Here is a 20060-nt window from a genome sequence, read left to right on the forward strand (position 1 = left end):
CACAAAAGTTCACCTTCAATTACATTATACATCTCTTTACCTTCAGAGTGAAAATGGAAATTTTTATGCCACTGGTTACACTGGAATGAGTCTTTTCGCTCTCCATAGTTCCTACAGCAAACAAATTCAGTCTCTACATCCATTGTTCTTAGATCTGCTTCGGACATTCTTCCCTGATTTATCACCATCCATGTTTTCACGTAAGTTCATCACTTTCACTTTCAAAAGTCCTTTAATAGTACTCACTTTCCTTCGGACCTCACTATATAAGGGCTCAATATACCTTGCAAGGGAACTTCCAGCTATTTAACACAACAACTAATATTTCCGATGAACGTTCCCTCTAATGTTGCACTCTCGGGCAATGTTCACAGTTCGAGAATATTCACTTCGGGCCCCACAGTGTAAGCGCCAAATAACTTTGCAACGTTCCGAGAGACATTAGGCCTTACGCAAGCACGTCTGTGGCGGTGCAAACCAACTACCTTGGCAACTACCAATCAGTAACACCAAACCCACTGCAAAGTTTTATCCATTTGCCAACTTTTTCTCTAGCGGTGGCCGAGACTTTTATTCCACTCAGGGTTCGGGAAAAAATACACTGTCTAAAGTTTAGAGAAAGTTTAATGACCATAGATGGATACACTTATAGCAACTGTAAACGGTGTAAGTTTAGCACCTGCCCGAGTAGGATATTACACTCACTTGGCCAATATCCTGCCACACAATGGTGGGAGAATGGCTTCTGTAAACTGGGAACAGGAACACTGCTGCAGCTGCCCTCTGCAGTTGTAACCGGAGCTCCAACACACTTGCGCCGACTTCTGTAGCTGCTGGCTTTTGGGAATAAGGGCATTTATTAAGGACACCCTCACGATAACCACCATACTTTATCTGACCTGTAATTTTACATTGAAAGCTACACCCCGACCCTTGTCGTATACAGCCTAATAGCGCCCAGCACCTTGTAGTGGGGTTTAAGCAGTAAACGGCAATGCCTGTACTTACAATTACCATTCGTTTATGCCCAGCGTTAACGATAATGGGGTACACAACAGTAAACCTTATGAGCAGTTGCCTAGAAACCCAATGCCTCAATCCCCAGGCAGGGTATCGTTGGTTGATAGTGGTTTAAACATCTCCCAGTCTTTAGCAGAGACCACACTCCTTTAGAGTGCTTGGCGCCTCGCAAAGCAGAGTGCATTTTTCTTCCAGGTAAGTTTTTGAGAGATGTTATCGTCAGCAGACCTGAAAGCCAACTGAAGAAAATTTGGTGCACGGTCTTTTATATAGCCCCGGTTCAGAGTAGCACCTCCAATACCGTTCACGCGAACTACGTGACCATCTCTCATGTGCTAAACATTAATATACAATTATAAAATAAATATTTCAGATTCTTTGTGACCACGCCAGGGCCTTATTAACATTACAACTCAGCATAATATGCTAACACAGAGCATCTGACATACATTATCAGTAGATCGTAACACCATTTACAATGAATGGTTAACACAAGTAACATTTACAGAATTAGCAATTAACATGGAATAACAACACTCAGAAACTAAATAATTGTGATGACCTCGCAGGATAATTACATAGTGGAATCAAAGTAGTTGACTGATTTCCCGGAATATGAATTATTTATTTTACTTTGTTATTGAATGAGAAATTTATATTGAAATTATTTCATGTCCATCTCATTTCCAGAATGCAGTGTTCTATCTACTCTCAAATCAAAGCTAGTGTTGCATGCAGTTGTTCTATCTAACATTTCAATTATTAATTACAGCATAAGTACCTAACGAAACACCTTTTTAGAGAGAATTCCGTATATCAGCCTTTGCAATGATACAAACTTTCAGTGCAATGGTGACAAAGGTTCAATAAATATATAATGTCAAACTTCAAAGGGCTCTCCTGAAAAAAATGGTAAATTGAACATAGAACATTTACATTCTCAGTGTAATATAAATATAAACCTCTTCACCCCCTAAATGCCTTCATGATACAGTGCAATGCACAAGAGATAACTTTACTTTTTATTATACTGGGTTTGGATTGGTGCAAACATAATTTAAAATTTATTCAAACTTTCCATCTGGAACAAATTTTAAAAATATACTGTAATCCTTAGTTACAACATGTAAATAAAAGTATTTTACAAATGTCTAAAATTCAATATCTGTGTTGTAAATCCTCCTTTTTTAGACAATAATTTTGAATGTGTAAATATAATATAAGGTACTCCAATAAGTTTTACCTGTTTTCCGTCAATATGTAGTTACATAAATGTTACAGACCCTCTACATTTCAACAAAATAATGAAACCAAGACTACCTACTGTATTGGTATATTTTTTTTAAAATTCTTAACATGTTGAGTAATGTACGCTAATAACATTAAAACTTGCAATTTTTCATGAAAAAAAAGTTTTAAAAATCAAAATAATAAAAAAAATCATGATTTAATCACTGATTAAATAATTTTGATTATACATTTTCAACCCTGGCATGTACATGTGCAATTTGAAGAAAACAGTAGATTTTTACCTGTTATAATCATATTGAAAATGATACTAGTTCTCTTATAATCATATTGAAAATGATACTAGTTCTCTTATAATCATATTGAAAATCAGTGGCGAAGCGTCCTATGAGGCCAGGAGGCCGGGCCTACCCACGCCATTACTCTTTTAAATGTGTATTTACTTATTTCGTCAAAACACATGCAATGCAATGGAAAAGTTTGGAATTTTCATTTATGATAATTACAAAAAGATTCTAACCCTGTCCAGTCAGTATACGAACTTTCCACGGAGTGAGGCACATTTGCTGGGGCCTCTTCTCTTCACATTCCGTCCTACGGTGGTATATGCGGGAAGCCTAATCTTACGAGTACTGTACGTATGCTTATAACGCGCTCCTGAGGCCGGCCTCCCGGTGTTACCCACTAGGACGAACAGCATATCAGCAACACTGCATTTCCGCCAGGGTTGGAAATTTGTGGTGTACCGGCATTTTTTATAAACATTAGCCTGTGTTCGTGCAGAGAGACTTCTATTTCATTGTACATTCTCCATATTTTGTACGAAACTTAGGTTTTCCTTCCTTTCATCGACAAGTGTAAGTGAAATTGAAAATTACGGAGTACTGTAGTTCTGACTTCGTTTTCTGGTCAGAGTGCTGATGGTCTTGTCGATTCACCCAACACCGTAGCGTAAACAGAAAGTCCAAAGAACTTATATGTGTAAAGTAAGTCTTCATACCAAATTACGTAAATTAAAATGATAGTTACGCTTTATATTTACAAAGTAGTTTTACTTTCACTGGGAATAGAATAATTTATTTTTATCGTAAACGGGGATTCCCCTCTCGTTCACCCTCTGGGAAAACTTGCCTCCTGCTCACGACGCTAGAAGGGAGCTTGGCGCTTGGCTCGGAGCGCGAGGTTCGTGGCGGTAGAGCTTTGTTTTTGATTCGTGTCGTGTGCTGCGATCAGATTTATGCAAGAAGTGCTGGACAAGAACAATCGAGTTCTTAATTGAGTGAAGAAGTAATCATCGGTAAGGTAGGACCCACTTTTGGTCTTTCATGTTTCCTTCTTATAACAATCATTTCTAAAATGTTTTCAAGTATATTTTCCTTTGCAAGTAGCAGTGGCAAGTGACAGCAAAATATTTTTAAAAATTCAAAGTTGTTGAAACGTTATTTAATGCGTTAACACTGTCGTTGAATAAATATTACAAGCAGATATTTTTTTTTTATGCAGCCGACACAAGCGAAGAGGTAGGCAGTTTCGTTTACCCTGAAGGGATAACAAGAGAAGAGGGCGGCCAAATAAAGTACAATGCAAGGGAAGACTTTTTTTGGGTTTAGGACAAAGAGGGTTATGGGGTTATTGCGCGGGCCATGTCTGTTTCAGGTCTGGCGGAACATGCCAGTGTTGTCACATTGGATTGGCAGAAAAGAACTAAATTGCGCCTAAAATTGGGATTCTATTCTCTCAAGCAAGTACATTTATTATAACCTGTTTATATGTTACATAGTAACCTGTCGTGTTGCCGGGTCCCAAACAAGGATCCTATGTTCTGTTATCACGTAAGGTTGTCTACTAACACAAGGGGTAGAACAAACTAGGATGCGAAGTATACACACTGAATGAGAGAGGTCACCTTTACTTATGTTTTTTTCTTGAAAGCCCCGTAGTCGTCATCCTAACACGTTACGAAGCCAGGTGACCTAATTGTGGTCATGTCAATGTTTCCTGGTCATCTTTAATTCATTCTCCATACATTCTCATCGTCACGATTAGCATAGATCAGAACAAATGAGACGAAAATATTCAAAATTTAAATTATGTTTACTTGCACATACAGGTGTCAGAAATTCATTTATCTAGAAAGCCAAGACTGGAATTAACTACAACCATTCCTTTAGTTAGACAACAGATAACAATGGTGTTTTCCTCGGTGCGAGGAAGTCTTGCTACAAAAACTAAGTTGGCAGCAATAGAACATACCAAACTGACAGTCGCTGAAAGTGCGGAATTCTGTCGTCTGCTCACGGCACAAACGTCAGACTAACCCGAAAGTTATGGGGTTCTTCTAGCCCTTTTCACCTCAATTGCAAAATATATAAGTAAATTTAGAAAAAAGTGATGAAGAATTGACAACAGGGCTCGAGCACTATTCGTTGGATTTTCGCGATGTCTCATGATTGGTAGTTCTTTCTGGAGGTGTGTGCATAAATCAGGGGTTGAAAAAATACAAACAAATAAAAAAAACAGAAGTGAACAAAAATCTAGATCGATGACATCTGGTGGGTGGGGGAGAACGTCTAAGACACAATTATCGTGCTGATGGCCGGTAACAACACTTTTGAAAACGTCATGCCACTGCCAAGTAAAGAAGCGGTCTGGAGAGACATTGAACCACTCTCCATGACATAGCCCCCCCCCCTCCCTTTCTTTTTACAGATTTAAGCAACTAATGGAAATTATCGCACTTCTGTGCCTACCCTGCTAGGAACTCTACGCTTCGCCACTGTTGAAAATGATAATAGTTTACAGACAGAATTGCATGAAATAGATATGTGAATAATTACAAGATTTCTTTTGTACAAAAGGACACATTTATTATGTTGCAGTTCTTCACTTATGTCTAATCCCCATTCATAATTCACATCTGTTGTGTAATTCAGACTTCATTTCTAATTTGTTATACTATGCGAGTTGCTAAGAAAATGAAGATTAATTCTATCTCTTAAAGATACCATGGAATGTACCAAAACATAGAAATGCTATATTTTTTTTCCAGTTTGTATGGTAGCATAAATGCTAAGGAAAGTCCTTCTGTTGAAGGTAGCCAGATGCTGGATTTGAAGAATGCCACCTAATATAAACCCCATGGACTTTCTATGTGAGAAATTTTGAAACCTGAGATCAATATCATGCCCCAGTATTAAAATAAAGAAAAAAAGAACATCAAAGGCAGGGAAAGATGGCAAAATAAGGGCTGGCTTGTAAAAAAGAAATACATGTAACCTCTCCCCCTTTCTAAATCCTGCCCATGCCTTTACCTGAGATGATCAGGATCATCTCCAGGAGAAAATAACCACTGAAATGGCTTCCCTAGATCTTCACATTTTGAAGAAATTGAAGGACGAATTTGAGAAAGTGTGTTGAGAGTGGTGGCAAACAGATGAAACACGTTTTGTAGATAGGAAATTTGCTGTTCTTCAGTTCTCCTATTGCAACAAGACTTTTTGGTCACCCTGTCTATAAAATGGCATAGGCATCTTTAGTAAGATATACTTCCCAATGGTTGTTTGAAAATAGTTTTTCAATACTAAAATATGTAACAGCTCTCTCCTCAGGGGGAAATGCATACCATGACAATTACAATATACTCGAAACTTCACTATTGTCCATATATCTTCTGGTCGAAATTGAGTAACAAGTTTGTGGTCTTCATTATTGCCAACATTGATGGGTTTGTTACTTTCCAACTTTTAGTCAGGGGTAGAAAAATACAGGGTGCCCAGTAGCCATGGCACCTGAATTTTCAAATTCAGTTCTTATTATTTTTTTAAATTTTTCTGTTCACTTTTCAATTACTTTTGTAATAAAATAAGGAGTGCAGTATGTGGTTTTAAAATTTTTGTATGTTTTCTGTATCGATTGATTGATTTGGTTTATTTTACATCACATTCTGCCACTTTTGGGTATTTGCAACGATGAGGATGAGTGATGAAATTGATGAGAGAGATGCTCACAAAGAACACCCATGCCCAGGCTGGATTAGAACCCAGGGCCCCTGGCATCGTAGCATGATGTGCTAACCACTCTGCCATTGTAAATTTTTGTACCGTTGCAAGCTGAATTTTAAAATCTATAGCAATATGATAAACAGTCAGCTGTGTATTAGAATGTACTTCGTAACCCAGTTAATAATGCTATTACCGGTAGAACCTTCTTTAGGAGGCCACTCCAGTACGATAGTTAATTACTTGTAATCTAATCTTGTATTACTTCATAAGTTAAATGTGCTAAGATCACATTTCAAAATATTGGCTTTCACAGCCTGTATACATATGTAGGCTATATATAATGCTGCCTCCTGAGAAAAAGGGGCTATAATTGAATAAGAGGAATACTTGTTGAGATCCTTTTATGTGGGCTGTACATATATTAGTGTGCAATAAGATAATTAAACAAGTCTTTTGTACACAGAGTCTGTTCATTGGTTCATTGTTTTTCAGATACCAGGAGTTAACATTAGGTAAAGGAGAAATGGGGCATGGTACAGGACAATCTATCCTCAATGAGGTAAGTGTAAAAGATTTCAGGGTATCTTCCAACAAGTAATTAATTGAATTTCAGGAATTAAAATTGAAAAAAAAGAAAATCTTAAGACAGTGGTTCCCAAAGTGTGTGCCACGGCACCCTGGGGCACGGTGACTGGCTTACAGGGGCACTGCAAAATGTTCCATATTTTCACTGTAATTACACTTATTCCAAATATGTGTTTATTTTTTAACTTAAGGCAAGCAACGTAACCATACCAACTTAGCATTGAGAGAGTTAGATAGGCCTATATTCTGACTTTGGCACTGCAGAAAAATCTTTAAACACTAAGGGTGCCATGGAATGAAAAAAATTGGGAACACCTGTCTTAAGCTGAAAATTTGAAACTATCTTATCATAGTTGTTTCCTAGAAAATGTATGGACAATACTTCATGTGTGTTTATACGTCGTGTTTGTCGTGCATTCATTTTCTCGGAAAATTAGTTTTTTTTAAGAAATAAACACCTAAATAATTCTAGTTAAATGTAAAACATAGTATAAACATCTCAGAAGAGGATTCCATATAAATTGAACACTGAGGTAATCGGTTATATCTTAATGGAACTGATAAACCATGACAGGCTGTGCAAACTGTATCCATCTTCACGTGCAAAATGAAAAGCTGTGAATAGAGTTCCAGTCAAAGAACAAAATAATTGAACTATTAGAAACAGACCTGCACCTAGATGCCCCAAAAGGAAACCGAGAACATGAAGTAAGTAGCATGAACAAAGAAAAAGTTACTTGGAGTGAAGTTGTTAAACGAAGTGCAAGATCTAAAGTGTGTCCGAGTAAAGGAGTACTTTCGTGTGCAAAAAAGTGCATTCCTCCAAACTCCGTAGTGCTACAAAATACATATGCTGTTCTTGACACTAGTGGTGTGACAAAATAGAAGAAAAATGAGCAATGCCAAATTGCGGACAACAGGAAATGCAAAGGTTATCAAAGGTAAGGAACCCCGCATAAAAAATGATAAGAAGAACATTAATTATACGAACAAACATATGTCCGATATTGAAATGAAAGGTGATTGTAATGTTTTAATATTTGCGGACAGCCATGGTTGTGAATTAGCATAAAAAAAATCTGCAACCTAAATCCAAAATTGTACTGTAGAAGTAATGTAAAGCCGGGAACAAAATCCCATGACATGTTAAAAAACACAGCTTAGGAATGTGAAATGCTAAATTCAAAGGACCATATTGTCTTAATTACAGGAACAAATGACATCGTGAAGAAGGAAGGTCAGAATGTTAACAAAGCCCTTAGAGAAAACCACTACTGAAACACACAAATGTAATTGTTGTTAATGTTCCTTCCAGAATGATTTAATTAGTGAGTCGTGTGTTAACATAGAAACAAACAGAGTAAATAAGGAAATAAAAACCCTTCAAAAACGTTCCACAAACGTGAAAATACTAGAATTAGACTGTTTACAGAGATCACTACACACTAAGCATGGCCTACATTTGAACAAATAGGGAAAACTATACATAAGTCAAGTCATAATAGAACTTGTTACAAATAGTAAATCTCATGAAACGGATGTTGCTATCCCACTTGGTTGGACAACCAATGTTCCACTAATAGGAAGTAAGAAAGACTCTCATCAAAGTGCTGCAGTGAACACTTCAGGACTGTCCGAAAATGATTGCAACATGCTTGAAGATGACTATGATAAAAGAAATGAGAAGGAAAGAAGACCAACAGAAGACAGTGACAATGTACCAACAGAAGAAAAAAGTTCTACACTTGACAAAGTAAATGAAGATGTAAGTTGTGCAAAGAAAAAGATGGAAAGAATGAATATAGTGGCTGGTGGCTCTGCTGAGGAGAACTGTAAAAAGAAGGCAAGTGTGGTAGCTGCTGTCCGTTCAACGGGCAGGAAGATAACTTTGCCAGCAAAGCTGCAGAATGATTTTTTATGGTAGAAAATGTAGGATATGAAACAGGTACAGTAGACAATGAAATTAATAGTATGGTGAAGGATAGCTCAGGAAGTGACGGAACATCAGCAATCCTGAACATCTTCCGTCAAAATGTTCAAGGTTTGAATATAGAAAAAAAAATAATATTAGAATTTCACTTACTGGAAAGGTTGAAAAATACAGATATTATGTGCTTCACAGAACATTGGATAAGCTCTGATGAATTAAATTACATTAATTTTCCTAATTATGATCTAGCTTCAAGCTACTCTAGACTTAACATTGGGAGGGGAGGCTCATGCATTTATTGTAAAAAAGACACAACAGTTAAAGAATGCTTAAAATTTGCCAATCTAAATGTAGAAAAACACTTCCAATCCTGTTATTGAATTACCTAAATTTAAAACTGTAGTGATATGTGTTTATAGAACTCCAGATAGTGACCTGAATATTTTCATAAACAATATAGATATTATCCTTAATCACTATCAAAAGACCAATGTTTAATAAATACTATGTGGGAATTGCACAAAAATTGACAACTACCAAAACAATTAAAGCAAGATATATATATATGAAGCAAATGTAAATTATTGTCCCAAAACAATGTTTGTGCATCCAGTCACTACCAATGAAATAAAAGTTATCATCAATAAAATAAAAAGTAAATGATCCTACAGTGTAAATGAAATAGCTTCCACAATTTTCAAACAGAGCAACTCTCACATTGCCGAACCACTCTGCCACATAGCAAATCTGTCACTCTCAACGGGGTTATTTCCAAATAAAATGAAAGAAGCAAAGATAAAACCCATATATAAGAAGCGTGATAAACAAAGCATGGAAAATGACACACCACTTTCATTACTCTCACCATTCTCAAAAATTCTTGAAACTGTCATGTATAATGAAGTCACACTATTTCTGAACAAAAACAATATCATCAACACTTCTCAACATGGATTTTGTATATAGGGAAATCAATGGTTTCAGCTGTATTGGAATACCTAGTATATGTGAGGGATCTGTTAGACAATAGGGACCAAAGTATAGGGCTGTTTCTTGATTTGACAAAAGCTTTTGACTTAGTGCCTCATAGTCAGCTACTAAAAAAGCTAAATCAAGTATGGAATAATAGGCAAAGCAAATGATTGGTTTCAATCATATTTACAAAACTGGACTCAAGTCATAGAGATCAGGCAGGTAGATAAAAAAAGCAGGTGCACAAAAATATGTGTCTCGGAACAATGTAAAATAACATGTGGAGTTCCTCAGGGATCTATACTGGGACCAATACTGTTTGTGCTATACATAAATGACTTACCAAAAAACCTAAGCTCTGTGAGATCTGTCTTATATGCTGATGATACAAGCGTGGTGGTGACTGGCACAAACAGTGAACTTCTTTCCAACATTAGTCACACAATAGAGGATCTCAGTAAGTGGTTTTCAACAAACAAACTGAAACTGAATGTTAACAAAACTATAGCAGTAAATTTTCATCATGCAAGGAGCAAACCACAAGGTAGCCCTTCCATCAAAATAGAAAACAATGTGGTTAACTACGAGAAAATTTTTAGGGCTATGGATCAATGAAAATCTGAGTTGGGAATCACAAATCAACTATTTGGCAGGCAAACTGAGCAAAATAATCTATGCTGTCAAAGTAATAAAGGCCACCACAAATTTGGAGGCAATGAAAATAATTTATTTTATCTTATTTCAATCCTTGTTAACATACGGCATTATTTTCTGGGGTAATGCACACAATAGTAAGCAGATTTTTATTTTACAAAAGAAAGTTGTACAAATCATGATGGGTACAAGATCAAAGGAACCATGTAGGAAGCTATTCAAGGATCTAAGTGTTTTGCCAATCCCATGCTTGTAGGGGAGACTGGGGCATAGCGATCCCCTGGGGCAAAGTAATCCCTCGAAGAAAATGCACTTTACAGTGCTGCTTCCAAGCGGGAAACATGTAAACTGCAGAGCAACCATCGTGAGTGTGTTGCAGCCAATGAGTGTTGCGGCTGTGAACAACAATTGGCGATAAAAAAAATGTTTTTGGCACGTCTGATCTAAGGTAAGCAGTTTGCAATATCGTGCTTTGTTAATTGCGCCATTGACCGAGTCTGCTGGTTGAAGCTTGTGAGAGGCAAAATATGAATGCTATACACATATTAATACTCTCGGAGTGTTCTTTGATGGTGAGAATGGCCGCTGATATTCAACACTGGTGTGGGGCACAGCGATCCCTGAAAAGGAAGGATGGATAAAGTGCAATGGATGCAAACAATGGAAACACGAAAAATGTGCTGGTGTGGAGGAAGATGATAGTGCTTATAATTGTGACTTTTGCCTTGAAAATTAGGCTAAGTATACTTTTAAATTCCTTTAAACAAATTTTTCTTTATTTTTATTATTTTTCATATGAACGTGTTTCATATTTTCTTCTCTGAATTACACTTGCTTTCTTCAACGTGTTTGTAAGTTACTTACTTTTAATACATTTACTTTTTATTAATAAAATTAATTAATTCTATACTTAAAATCGTATTTGATAATAACATTTTGAAAAGGGATGACTTTGCCGCGAACCCGGGGCAAAGTGATTCTCTTGCGTTACCTTACTTTTGGCCAAATTACTTCTTAAATACACAATAAAATAACTTCAAACATATATCAATGTAAAAACAAATGTTCTGGTATCAACTGTGTTAAGTTTCAATGTATTCGTTGCCATACAGTGTTCTGCAGGAAGGTCAAAGCTTAGGGGGATCACACTGCCCTGGTCTCCCCTACATTTTTCACCTGCTCCATTATCGAAAAGCAAATTTCTATGAATTGTTTAGGTGCCACCATGACATACACAATTATAACACAAGAAATAAAACTAACTTACTAATACCTGCACACAATACAGTTTTATATGAAAAAGGGCCTAAGTACACAAGTACAACCTACCAAACCACATAAAAACAATCGTAACTTGCAAAGCTTTTAAGAGAGTACAAATATTTACTAGAACGTTGCTTTTACTCAGTTGATAAATATCTAAGCATGCAACAATAAAATTTCATTTTTTATTCTTTTATCTTATTTACTTTATATATATTACTTTTCACTGTATACATATATTGCATCTCATTGTTATACTCCATTATATTTTATATTTTATTATATTCCACTGTAATCATGCACTGCATTGCCAGTGTATTATTGTTGTAATGCTCATGGCATTGGTAACATTTCCATTGCTGTATATGTATTTCATCACATTAGACTATATCATTGTATTTTACTATATTTCATGTGTACATATATTGTATTTCATTGTACTGTTATATTGAAATATCTATGATACTGTAAATATAAATTGACATGTTCGATATCACTGCATGTAAATGCAAACAATGTGATTCATGGACGAAATCAATCAATCAATCATAGTACATTTTTTACTAGTAAACAAAATTAAATTTGTTTTATCTAACAAATGAAGAAATTTTACTGTGATTAATTTATAGTACTATTAATCTGACGTCCACATTTTGTTCTTGTATTATTTTTGTAATAAATTTGAAAATGGTAAAATGGCATGGCCTTGAAATATGGGAAATTTATCCTGAAGATTCTCAAATTGAGGATGAGGTTTATCTTTTTGCTAAAGTAAATGGTGAATGAATACTCAAAGTAATACTGCCAAAAATAATTTCCAATGTAGAACATCGTGTTTGTTGATGGTTTTGGACTAATTTGTCAAATATTGCAATGAGTCATATATTTGCAGATTGAAAAGACTGAAGATTCCATTAAAGAGTGCTTCTACAGAGTTGAGTCTTTGGAGTCTTCTTTAAAATCAAAATTTTTGACATCAGAAAACAGGTAATATGCTTCCTCTTGTATTTTCAATATGTACTCCTGTTTTGGGAATGCACTGTATTTACTCTTGTATCTTGCATCTTTGAATAAGCTGTGCACCCAGATTTCCAAGTAAGAAAATCAGAACCTTTTTTTTAAACTTATCCCCACCCAGATTTCCAAGTAAGAAAATCAGAACCTTTTTTTTAAACTTATCCCTTTGCCAATCCTACACTTTGCAACAAAAGTTTTGTCTTTGCATTTTGCATTAGTTCTTTTATTGAAGGTGGTAAATGATGAGCAGATTCTCTCGTGACAATGACGAGGTGAGTTCTGGAAAGGTTTCCAAACTTTCGATTAAGAGATTCTGCATTTCCCCATGAATGGCTAATTGCTTCCTTGGTAACATGGTTCCATTGTGACACGGGGCTTGGACTGGGCACAACCTGGCTATAGTCAATCAACAGCATGGATGCAGCAGATGTGAGTCCTGATTGGTTCACCATCTACACTGGGAACTTTCCACCCAAAGTACATCTAAACTGGGTAAAAGCTCAAACATTTCCAGAACTTGGCTAGTTGTTATCTCAAGAAAGTCTGTTCGTCATTTAATCATCATCATCCTTTGCCGTTTCCTGCCTCTGGCTGGGTCGGCATAGAAGTCAAGCCTTTCCATTTTTTTGTGGTCTTCCACCACTCCTCTCTTTCCATGGTGTTCTGATCTTGTGCTATTTTCAAAATCCCAGTGAAAGCGTGAAGCTGTCGTTCTGCACCCCCAAGGGATAAGACTCCGTTGTGGAAGAAAACTTCATGGGACACTATTTGTCGAGCCATTGACCTCTTCAATTGGAACCTGTTTTCTGAAGGCACCGTGACCAAGGCTGTCAAACTGTGTACGGGCGTGATTCATTCCCTAATTCAGGACTGTGAGTCTCATAAAACAATGAAATGTAAAATGTTTCCCCCTTGTTTTCATATAGAGTTGCAGTTTCTCTTGGTTTGATAAAGAGTTGCAGTTTATCTTACACAACAAAAAGAGAGCATGGGAACTGTAGAAAAGTTTCTTTCCTCTTTCCCCAATCCCCATACACACACACACACAACACTTTCGAAAGCATAGTAAACCTTGTGGACCTTGTGAAACAGAAATACATTGAATATGTAAACACAGTCACAAATAATCTTACTAATCCGAAGAGATTCTGGACATTGATAAATTCACGGAGACAAACCAAACGCATCCCTTTGGAAGTAACACACAATGGCATTTCAGCTTTTGGTAATGTAGAGCTGAACTATTCGATCAAACATTTAAAAAAAATGTTTCAAATGATGTTTTAGATCACCCACCTATCAAATCTGCTCTCTCTCTCTCTCTTTACCATCTTTACAGAACCAGGTGAAGTCTTACACTTCCTTACCTCCTTTTCATCTCACCTAGCATCTGGACCAGACAATATTCCTTCTATTTTCCTTCAAAAAACAGCTCACTCACTAGCTACTCCTCTTGCAATGTTATGCAATAAGTGTTTGCTTCTCTGAAGCCTGCTTTCCCACTCAATGGAAGAAAGCAAATATCATTCCTATTTTTAAATCTGACAATGTGAATGATACTTTGTGTTACAGGTCTATTTCTTTCCTTTCCACACTTGCTATTGTCTGTGAAAAAATCCTGAAAAATCGACTTCTGAAATTCTCTTCACCTTACATTAACCCAGCACAGCACGGCTTGCTAATCTGTCTTCTATGCAATCCTATGCCATAACCTCCATTACTAATCGTGGTCAGTTGGATGTCATGTACTTTGATCTGTCCAAAGCTATTGATTCAGTGGATCACCATTATTTACTGCGTAAATAAGCTTACAGATTTAACATCACTGGAAACACATTAAAAATTGTGAAAAACTATCTAGGAAACAGACAACAATGTGTTATACTTCCTGGAACTCATTCTAACTGGCTTCCTGTTATATCTGGCATGCCGTAAGGAAACGCTCTTGGCCCTCTATTATTTGTATTATATCTGGATGATTTCACAGACTTCTTTAATTCCCCCCATCTCAAGCACGATTCTAATGTTCACCGATGATTGCAAGATTATTAGAGAAAACAAACAGCCATCAGATATGCACATTCTCCAAAATAACATCAGCAAATTCTCCGAGTGGTGTAAGCAATGGAAACTGTCCATAAACCCTTCTAAATGCTCTTACATAACAATTTCTCTGAAACAAAATATTCTTGAAGATAATTATACACTCACTAACCTCCCTCGACAAAGAAGCACAAGATCGAGATATAGGTATCCTCATAGATTGAAAACTCACATCTTAACCATCACAAAAAAGGCAATGTGTATGCTAGGCATACTGTACAAATGTACCAAAATCAATAACCCGAAAGCACTTGTGTTCCCTATTTTAGAATACTGTTCAACCATATGGAACATGGCTGCCCCTTCTCATACCTCCAAGATCAACAGTGTTCTCAGCTTTTTCCTTTCCATCGTTCGATATAGAGTGCCTGCACTAAGACCTTAGGTTTGGCACCCCTCTGAGGATAGTTGCCTGGGTCACGTGGCCCTTAAGCCACCCCTGACATTCCTCCCAGTAAAGCGGGCTGTTTATTTGCAAAGAAAGTGATGGGGAAATGCTCCCAGCCTGCCAGCGAGACCCTGTGATCGCCAGAAGCTGAAGTCAAATCGTTGCACACTAGCAGTGAGAAAATCAACCCAGCTCTTTTTCAATGGAGTGGTTCAATGTTAGATTGCATTTCTAATGAGCATTTTAAAATTATGTGTACACAATATTAAATAATTTTCACAAAAGCATAGTCTTAATCATTTCTGCTCTCCCATCCGATTCCGGGGCATTAATGCATCCAGAAGAAACTTTCTGGGACATTGGGACAAATGATACCGTTCCAGGACTGTCCCGGAAAATCCAGGGCACATAGCAACCCTGCCTCTACTTCAAGAAAAAAGACACTAGAATTAGAAAATCTATTTGTGTTTATGAAAAAATTATACAAAAATGGTTATTTCGCTTTTAGCATTAATTATCCACAATAAAACAGAATGTCATTTTTTACCTTTTACAACAATACAGTTCGAGCTCAAGCACTCATTGTAATCACCACAGCTGTTTACTCTTACTACCACTAACGTATGCAGAGGAGGTGCTGATGGGGTTACAACCCCCTCTGGAATTTTGTAATCAGTAAAGAACTCAGAAAAACCTCCCTTTAAATGGCCCCTATTACCATTCTTGTTTTCTTGGACAACTTTTAAAACGAAGGTTAAAATCAGGAATTGCGAAATATTTTATTGTGTATCTCCCACCCCCTCCCTCCTTATGCAAGGACAAAATCGAAATTCTTGGAAAAATCGTCAATGTTATTTTTGTAGGTTTTTATAGTTTAACATTAATACGAGGGCTATCCAGAAAGTAACTCACGTTTTGGATTAAAAAGAATACAAGTGAAAGTAGACATTTTTTATTATATACATTTTGAAGCGACACTCTGACACTACTTTTCGACATAGTCGCCGTACAAGTTTAGGCACTTATCATAGCGATGAACAAACTTACAAAGTCCATTGTCATAAAAAGTTGGAGCCTGTGACTTCAACCATTTCTGCACACCAGTCTGAAGGTCTGCATCGTCATCAAAGTGCTACGTTGCTAGCCAGGTCTTCATGTGGGGAAACAAGTGGTAGTCACTTTGTGCGAGATCCGGTCTATATGGCGGATGGTCGAAAACCTCCCAATGAAAGGCCTGTAAAAGTTCCTGCGTCCAGTTGGCCAAGTGCGATTTTCACGAATCTTGGAATTGATTTTTGCGACCAGTTCATCTGTCACAATGCTCGGTCGCCCACTTCGGTCTTCATCGTGAACGTTTGTACGGCCATCTTTAAACATGAGGCACCAACACCTCACCCCATTTTCACTCATCACATCTTTACCGTAAACTTCCCACAGTTGTCAATGAATGTCAATCGGTTTAGTGTCTTTTGCCAACAAAAATCGTATGACCGACCTCACTTCACAACTGGCAGAATTTTCAATCGGAGCACTCATGTTAATAGTGTATTATGAACAGAACAGAAGTGACACGAACTTCACACGTCCACAGCTGGATGCGCACTGAATGGGCGGAAGTCCCTGCACAAAATGGCGGCACTCGCCCCGCCCCTAGCAGCACCTCGCCGAAATGTGAAGTGACTTTCTAGATAGCCCTTGTATATTTCATGGTTTCAGGTGGTCATGGCCCCTTTTGGGCATGGTCATATGTATAATTAGTAATAGCTGATGAGTGTCGGTTGTAGCATATCAAAATACCAGGGGATAGGCTTGTCAACATTATCAGCTCCAGAGCCTGAAGTTTTTGAGTCTGCGACTTTTTTTTCTTCCTTTAAAAAAATGATCGTAAGGAATTTTCTTCACCACGAACTCCCTCGTTGCACTCAGTTCCACCACCCAACACATATGAATAAGCTGCTCACATGCTTTATGCCTGTCACTATATTTGTCACTTTTCACCTTCCATAGACAACGCATAGATAAATACAAAGAAAATCTCTCCAATAACAGTGACTCATTTTAACTACCTCAACCAAACACCAGAAAAACAGCGAAGCACGCTTTGTTTTAGATGTGGCTTTACTGGACTGATCCAAAACTTCCAAATGTTTGGAATGCCAGAATCTTGGGGAAAACTGAAGGAATCTTGCTACTTGAACCCACCTGCAAACCCCATCCACTTTCACATTTGGTTAGGACAGCACTAAACCATTCTCCTGCCTAATGAGAGGGGCTGCAACTTTGAGGGGAACAAAATGACCCATGCTTCTTTGAAAATGAATGGGCCGCTTTAGGGTTCGTCCTCTAGGGCAGTGGTTCTCAACCTTTATTAGACCACGGCCTGGTAAATGTTTCTACGTCATTGCTAGAGTTCCAACAATTTTATTACTAAAAACCTTTCTATTATTTTTACCTTTATACATATTAATTAATGTGCACTGTTGAAATTAAATATAAATAAATTATGACATAATCGTAAAGAGAAATACTTAGTTCCATTATATCTGAGCTTCCTACACCGCGTCTAAGGTGTCAGGCTATGGGATGCACGCAGCTTCGAGTCTCCTAGGGAGGAAGCGGAACAGCTTTTCTCCTAAATTTTTGGCCTGTGTATGGGATCGGTGGCTACCCACTATCGTGAGGCAATTGGGGAGCTACAAATGAGTAGCGTAACTCGGTCACAGAAACCTACAATAACCACTTGAGGTTGGCTGTGCTGACCTCACGTCTCCCCATAACTGACTGGATGATTGCCCACCTGTGCTGAAGTATGTGGGAGTGAGACCAGCAGTCGGTAGGTAAGCCTTGGCCCGCAAGGGATGTTGCAACAGGGAGGGGGGGGGGCAGGGGTATTATGTCCAAGCTTTTTGACAATATAAAATTAGGTTTACATTAGTTGTAAATCACGAGATCTAACATCATCTTGTAGTTTCTTCAGGCCCATATCATTAAATTAATGTACTAAGTCCTGATTTTCATTGACATGTTAGATGTTGAACAATTATTCCAGTTACTTGGGAAGTCTATGACTGTATTATTATACTTGGAAAACTGAAAATGATATAATTAATTTCATTTTAATGAAATTTGTTGATGATAAACTGTTTCAGAAACTTTCATGGCCTGGAATAATTGATGCCAGGGCCCGGTACATGGCTGCAGCCTGGTTGTTGAGAAACACTATTCTAGGATTAATGGATTTACACAGTTTTTGTTATTTTCTCTGTAGATGCAAAAACCGATACCCAAATACATGTTAACTGCATCTACTGAAATCTACAAGTATTTTGGAAGAAGGGATTATGTAATTTTCCCCTTACATTTCATATATTTTATCTTTATTGGAAAATTTAATGAATTAGTCCATTTAATATCTTTATTAAATTAATGTAAATAAAACTAACAGTCTATTGTATTTTCATAACAGTAATATTTTGAATCATCCACTTGTAACATAAACTTATAACTCCCCACTCATGTCAGTATTATGTAATGAAAAAGACAACAATGTTCCTGCACTCCAGTTATTTCCTTTATTCTTGATATTACAGGGAAAGAATAGAAAAGGAATTGGAGGAAGTAAAGCAACTTTTGAAGCAGCATGAAACAGAACTTCAAACACTGCGCAAAGAAAACACAAAAACTGCTGTTGCAGCCATAATTTTATTAATTTTATCCTTTCTGATATATGGATTGTACAACATGTTCTGGAAGGAACGATGATGACTGTAAAGTGTGGAAAGAATGCTTGTAGACAACGGAATATGAATGCAGTGTATTCGGGCATTGCCACAAGAAGTCAATTGCATTTGTACAGGTATTTGTGTTACATGAACAAGACTTTGATGTGATATGACAATGTTCTATTTCCTTAAATACTTTGGGCACTACCTGGTGCCATGGGCGAATGTGAAGAGTGAAATAATAATCTATTAAAAATATTTGTGGTAAAGATTATATTTTGGGTGATATTGAATTTAAAAATAAAATCACTTTTCTAGAGTAAATAGTTGTTTCAATGTAATTTTGTTCTGTATTTCTACAGGGTGAGTCAAAGTCCCTGACCACCCCATATAAAATGAAAGGGAGTGTAGATTTAGCAATTGGTCTGGTAGTAATATGTTAGGCCTAGGGGGAAACTTTTTGGTGCATGTCGTGACAACGTCCGCCATCTTGGATCCAACTTCGTTTCTTTAGATGGGAAGGGGAGCATGTGGGGTATGGTTTTGGGCTAGAATTTCACCTCTCCAGTATTCTATGGTGTATTTATGGCAATATCTGGCCGTGAATCAGTCTAGATGGAGCATCTTCCACGTCTCATTAGTTATGTGGTCCTGATGCCTTAAAGTGGGTCATCCATTTGCAAGGAAGCATGCATTCTTTTCTCCTCCTCAAGGTCGTTGACCCTCGCACCAGGCATGAGAAGGCTTTATTGCTGTCTCAACCAGATGTGAAAGTGGATGGGTGTTGCAGGTGGGATCAAGTTCCAAGATTCCTTCAGTTTTCCAGAATTCAGGCATTCCAAACACTTGGAAATTTTGCAGCAGTCTGGCCAATTCGCACGTGCGCAAAGCTTGCTTCGCTGCTGTTCTGGTGTTTGGTGGATTAGGCCAGTCAACAAGGGGTCCAATAAGGAAAAGAATCTGGGAAAAGTGGAACAAATTTTATCATCTTCGTAATAGTGTTCTTAACAACATATTAATTGTGCACCCCTCTACCACTCCTTCTTTGGCCGCCATCTTTGAAAAATGGCACCTAAAATAAGTTTTTTGCATATTGTAGCAAACTCAGTTTCAAGAATTTCTTACATTATAGTGTAATTAATATTTTAAGTGATACA

General features: G+C 37.2%; 1 protein-coding gene across 1 annotated transcript; it reads left to right on the top strand.

Moving 5' to 3' along the window:
* Window positions 1-1194: 1194 nt before the first annotated feature.
* LOC145987192 (coiled-coil domain-containing protein 167-like) lies at window positions 1195-18962 on the top strand. The gene is made up of 4 exons (XM_083121709.1): window positions 1195-1215; window positions 6762-6828; window positions 12566-12660; window positions 18772-18962. The coding sequence occupies exons 2-4, from the start codon at window positions 6793-6795 to the stop codon at window positions 18941-18943; spliced, it is 303 nt and encodes a 100-aa protein (XP_082977835.1). The 5' UTR covers window positions 1195-1215; window positions 6762-6792; the 3' UTR covers window positions 18944-18962.
* Window positions 18963-20060: the final 1098 nt, after the last annotated feature.

The sequence above is a fragment of the Lepisma saccharinum genome, chromosome 4 (genome assembly GCF_977018435.1).
Source record: "Lepisma saccharinum chromosome 4, izLepSacc3.1, whole genome shotgun sequence".
Classification (NCBI taxonomy): Eukaryota; Metazoa; Arthropoda; class Insecta; order Zygentoma; family Lepismatidae; genus Lepisma; species Lepisma saccharinum.